This window comes from Cicer arietinum, chromosome 6, assembly GCF_000331145.2.
Source record: "Cicer arietinum cultivar CDC Frontier isolate Library 1 chromosome 6, Cicar.CDCFrontier_v2.0, whole genome shotgun sequence".
NCBI classification, from domain to species: domain Eukaryota; kingdom Viridiplantae; phylum Streptophyta; class Magnoliopsida; order Fabales; family Fabaceae; genus Cicer; species Cicer arietinum.
The window spans coordinates 11808248-11814247 of record NC_021165.2 but is presented as its reverse complement, the minus strand read 5'-3'; the positions used below and the strand labels follow the sequence as shown (position 1 = coordinate 11814247).

General features: G+C 34.8%; 1 protein-coding gene across 1 annotated transcript; it reads left to right on the top strand.

The window, feature by feature from the left end:
* The first annotated feature begins 2018 nt into the window (after positions 1 to 2018).
* LOC101493336 (serine/threonine-protein kinase BRI1-like 2) lies at positions 2019 to 5821 on the top strand. Its single transcript, XM_004504552.4, has one exon. It carries the CDS (start codon positions 2165 to 2167, stop codon positions 5585 to 5587), a length of 3423 nt encoding a protein of 1140 aa, XP_004504609.1. The 5' UTR covers positions 2019 to 2164; the 3' UTR covers positions 5588 to 5821.
* The last annotated feature ends 179 nt before the right edge of the window (positions 5822 to 6000 follow it).

Here is a 6000-nt window from a genome sequence, read left to right as displayed (position 1 = left end):
AATAAAGTTAACCACTAGACACAAAATCTTAATTTGGTGATACAGAATAACTCAACATGGAGTCAATATATGAAGAATCTGCTAATTAGATTGTGTAAAGTAAAATATGGTCCCAAACCCAGCTAAAAAGTTGAATTAAAACTTTAAAGATTAGGGTGGATTGAATGAAGTCACTATTTGAAAGAGTTAATGTAATGGCCTCTGCCACTGCTTGCAAAGAAAGAATGACAAAGGGGGAAATCATCACATCCCATGCCATTAACACTCAGCTAATTGATGTTTCTTCATGGTGGGGCCCCCATTCGTTTACTCTAGCTATATTTTCCCCATCAAACATTCAACCATAATAACACACTATCATGACTTTACCTTCAAATTCGACACATGGGGCCCTCAATCAAACATTTACAATTCTTTTTAGGCTCGCTCTATTCTAAATCAAATATAAAGCTCATGCTCATTTATATCTAGATTTCGATTTCAAATACAATTTTACAACTATAACTAGGAGCTTAATGTTTCACCATGTCTATTGTTTCATAAGTATTCATGGAGCGTGCGTCAATATCCATCCACTATATTAACTCACGCATAGTAGAAAACAACTTTACAATCTCATTTCATCGTACATAATTATTGTTAATATAAAATAATTTCACATCACATGTTATTTACTTTTTAAGGATTGTCCAATATTTATTATACCTAAAGCAAACACTACAACATTCGCTTGATAGAAACAATAACCACCTGTTAATATTAACAACAATGTTTTTTTTATAATAATTTTATTTAAATTCTAGTTTATTTTTTATTTTTTGAGATATAAAGTAATTTAATTAAATATATCAATGATTGTATCTTTTTATTGTTGTGAGTTGTTTATTTGTTGTATTGTTTAATTATTTTTATGTTTAAATATACATGAAAAATTAATAATTTTTCGGAGACCTAAATTTCTTTAGTTTAATCTTTAGTTTAATCTTTAGTTCGACTTTGATTATCCTATCAAAAATAAAATAAAAGATTTAATTTATATTAAATAAAATTATATGATGTATTTTTTTAAAGATATTTAAAAAACTAATCAGAAAAAATATGATTTGATCGGATATGAATATATGTATAAAAGTTTACATTTAGAATAAAAATTAATCTCAACATGTATATCAATTATTTTGATGACAACATGTATAACAATTTTGTACAAGCACTTGGTTGATCTCGACCAAAATTAAAAAATTACGAACAATTATTAGAAGTTGATCCAGTGTAGACCAAAATTAAATGTTTTCCCTTTTTTTTTTATGGGGTACAATATAATGTTTTCCTTTCTATTATTAGTATACACATCCCAGAAAGAATGGTTGTATCAGAAAATAAGGAGATACGACGCAGATGGTGAATATGTAAATAAGATTCACAAGTACTATCCAATATCCATATATAATTGGGAAACATTCTCACGCTCACTGACAGATAGTGACTCTTGGATCAAGCACACCCCAATGTCTCAGGTTTTTTTTCTTCCTATGCGCCGATCTTTAGATATAGACAGACACGCCTTTCTCTGTGGGTGGGTCCCAATTTCTTTGACCAAAAGTCAAATCAATCCATCACTAAATTCTCTCTATTCTTCACTCTTTTTTTTTACCTATATCAATGAATCACCAAACAACTATATACTATACTGTGTGTTTGTTTGATATAATCATCCAGTACTAATAGTTTGATACATTGTTTAATAATTATTTGACTGAATTAATCTTTAGGTAAATTACCTACATTCCAATTGAATTTCAAATTAGTAAGACTTTTTTTTCTAAAAATTATATAGTTAAGATTAAAAAATAATAATCAAACTAATAGATTGTTGAAATTCTATTACAATTTGAATTTGATGCTATAACTGAAGAATACATAGTATAGTATGACATACCCACCGCACAAACTTATTCTCCTTTGAATTTTATAAAACAAATAAAGCAACTCTCTTTTTCACAAAGTTTTTTCCCATAACAAATTCTCATCATACTACTCACCACTCTCACTACTCACTCTCATTCTTTCATCTCTCTCTCTCTCTCTCTCCACAACACTCATCACTCACTGTATAATATTTCCCTGCAATTTTCTTGCAGGTGTCTCTCTACTTGTTTTCTCAATGGAAAACAACCCAGTTCAGCTTTTGCCTCATCTCACTATAACACTTGTTCTCATGATGATGAAGATGATGGTTTTGTTTCCAATTAGTACTGAAGCAGTTGCATCAGTTTCTTCTATCAAAACTGATGCAAAAGCTCTTCTCATGTTCAAAAAGATGATTCAGAAGGACCCAAATGGAGTATTATCAGGTTGGAATCTAAATAAGAATCCATGCAGCTGGTATGGTGTCACTTGCACCTTTGGAAGAGTCACTGCCCTTGATGTTAGTGGAAACAGTGATCTTTCTGCTGGAACTATTTCCCTTGAACCTTTATCTTCTTTAGATATGTTATCTGCTTTGAAACTTTCTCTCAATTCATTTTCTGTAAATTCCACTTCTTTGCTTCAGTTACCATTTAGTTTGACACAACTTGATCTATCTTTTGGTAAAGTTTTAGGTCCTGTACCTGATAACTTGTTCTCCAAGTGTCCTAATCTTGTTGTCGTGAATCTTTCTTACAACAACTTGACAGGTCCTATTCCTGAAAATTTCCTGCTAAATTCTGATAAACTTCAATCACTTGACCTCTCTTCCAACAATTTGACAGGTTCAATTTTTTCTGGTTTGAGAATTGAGTGCAAATCTCTGTTGCAGCTTGATTTATCAGGAAACCATTTATCAGACTCAATTCCAATCTCTTTATCAAACTGCACCAGCCTTAAGAGTTTGAATTTAGCAAACAATTTCATTTCAGGTGGAATTCCAAAGGCTTTGGGTCAGTTAAACAAATTGCAAAGTTTGGATCTTTCACATAACCAAATTACTGGTTGGATCCCTTCTGAATTGGCAAATGTATGTTCTTCACTTTTAGAACTTAAGCTTTCTTTCAACAACATTACAGGTTCAATTCCATCTGGTTTCTCTTCTTGCACTTGGCTGCAACTTCTTGATTTATCAAACAACAACATGACAGAGTTATCAGAGTCAGTGCTTCAGAATCTTGGATCATTGCAGGAACTTAGGTTGGGAAATAATGCTATAAATGGAATATTTCCATCTTCAATATCTTCATGCAAAAAATTGAGGATTGTTGATTTCAGCTCAAACAAGATTTATGGATCTATCCCTAGAGATTTGTGTCCAGGTGCAGCCTCACTTGAGGAGCTGAGAATGCCTGATAATCTCATAACAGGTGAAATTCCAGCTGAACTTTCAATGTGTTCACAATTGAAGACTATTGATTTTAGTTTGAACTATTTGAATGGTTCAATCCCTGATGAGCTTGGTGAGCTTGAGAATCTTGAGGAGTTAATAGCATGGTTCAATGGTTTGGAAGGAAAGATTCCACCAAAGTTGGGACAATGCAAGAATCTTAAGGATCTCATATTGAATAACAATCACCTTAGTGGTGGAATTCCAATTGAGTTGTTCAATTGCAGCAATCTGGAATGGATATCATTGACAAGCAATGAACTCACCGGTGAAATACCGCGAGAGTTCGGCCTTTTGACACGGTTGGCAGTGTTGCAGCTAGGAAACAATAGCTTTACAGGTGAGATACCGTCAGAGCTAGCAAATTGCAACAGTTTGGTTTGGTTGGACTTGAACAGCAACAAGCTGACAGGAGAGATCCCTCCAAGACTTGGCAGGCAACAAGGAGCGAAATCATTATTCGGTATTCTTTCAGGAAACACGTTGGTTTTTGTAAGAAATATCGGAAACTCGTGTAAAGGAGTTGGAGGTTTGTTAGAATTCTATGGAATCCGATCCGAGAGGCTTTCACAGGTACCAACATTGAGGACTTGTGATTTCACAAGACTCTATTCTGGTCCTGTCCTCAGCTTGTTTACCAAGTATCAGACTTTGGAGTACCTTGATCTTTCCTACAATCAGCTCCGCGGAAAAATACCAGATGAATTCGGAGATATGGTGGCCTTACAGGTTCTTGAATTATCTCACAATAAATTGTCAGGAGAAATCCCTTCATCCCTTGGCCAGCTCAAAAATTTGGGAGTTTTTGATGCATCACATAACAGATTGCAGGGTCATATACCAGACTCATTCTCAAACCTATCATTCTTAGTGCAAATAGATCTATCTTACAATGAGTTAACAGGTCAAATTCCATCTAGGGGACAGTTAAGTACACTTCCAGCCACTCAGTATGCAAACAATCCGGGTCTCTGCGGTGTTCCATTGCCTGATTGCAAGAATGATAACAGCCAATCCACATCGAATCCGAGTGATGATGTTAGCACAGGAAGCCATAGAAGATCAGTTGCGTCATGGACAAACAACATTGTCATGGGAATTCTCATATCTGTGGCTTCTGTATGCATCTTAATTGTGTGGGCGATTGCAATGCGTGTAAGGAGAAAAGAGGCTGATGAAGTCAAGATGCTTAATAGATTGCAAGCATGCCATGCTGCTACAACATGGAAAATTGACAAAGAGAAAGAGCCATTAAGCATTAATGTAGCAACATTTCAAAGGCAGCTAAGGAAACTCAAATTCTCACAGTTGATTGAAGCAACCAATGGCTTCTCAGCAGAAAGTCTCATTGGTTGTGGTGGTTTTGGTGAAGTGTTCAAGGCCACACTCAAAGACGGATCATGTGTCGCGATAAAGAAGCTCATTCGATTAAGTTGCCAAGGTGATAGAGAGTTCATGGCTGAGATGGAAACCTTAGGAAAAATCAAACATAGAAATCTTGTCCCTTTATTAGGATACTGCAAAGTTGGAGAAGAAAGACTACTTGTTTACGAATACATGGAGTATGGAAGCCTAGAAGAGATGCTCCACAGAAGAATAAAAACACGCGACCGAAGAATTTTAACATGGAAAGAAAGAAAAAAGATTGCAAGAGGTGCTGCTAAAGGGCTTTGTTTTTTGCATCACAATTGCATACCTCACATAATTCACAGAGACATGAAATCAAGCAATGTGCTACTTGACAATGAAATGGAATCAAGGGTCTCGGATTTCGGAATGGCTAGACTAATAAGTGCACTTGATACACACCTTAGTGTAAGCACATTAGCAGGAACACCTGGTTATGTTCCACCAGAATATTACCAAAGTTTCAGGTGCACTGCAAAAGGAGATGTTTACTCATTTGGTGTTGTAATGTTGGAACTGATTAGTGGAAAACGGCCTACTGATAAGGAAGATTTTGGTGACACAAATTTGGTTGGTTGGGCTAAGATTAAGGTACGTGAAGGGAAACAAATGGAAGTGATTGATACTGATTTGCTTTTGGAAACTCAACAAGGAACAAATGAAGGTGAAGTCAAAGAAGTTAAAGAAATGATAAGATATTTGGAAGTTACTTTGCAGTGTGTTGATGATTTGCCTTCTAAAAGGCCGAACATGTTGCAGGTTGTGGCTATGCTTAGAGAACTTATACCTGAATCAAATGATGGAAGTAGCAACAGTGCTTAATTAATTGAACCATGTTATTGTTGTCTATAATGATTATGACAAGTGAACGAAAATTGAAGACATATATATATATAAGGCTTGTAATATTTTTTTCTCTAGAGGTGTTAAGGAGTTTGTTGTGCCTAGTTTCACAATTTGTTTTTTCAATTTGTTGTGTTATTTATTGTTAGTGATGATAATACAATGTAACTTCAACCAATATTAACATTGGAGTAATTACATATGCATGTGAAATCGGATCCAGGAGAGGCATTAAATTGAGCTGAATTGGTCCAATCAGTTAAGGCAATGCATCAAACAGTTTACAAGCGTGAAATGCAGAATGAGGATACTGATACATCATGCTTTGTGCAATTTAATTAACAACAATTTTGCTTTGAATCCACCATATGAAAATCTACTCCAATTTCACT

Excerpts from the sequence above, each read along its gene's own strand:
- LOC101493336 (XM_004504552.4), top strand. The coding sequence starts at position 2,165 with ATGGAAAACAACCCAGTTCAGCTTTTGCCTCATCTCACTATAACACTT.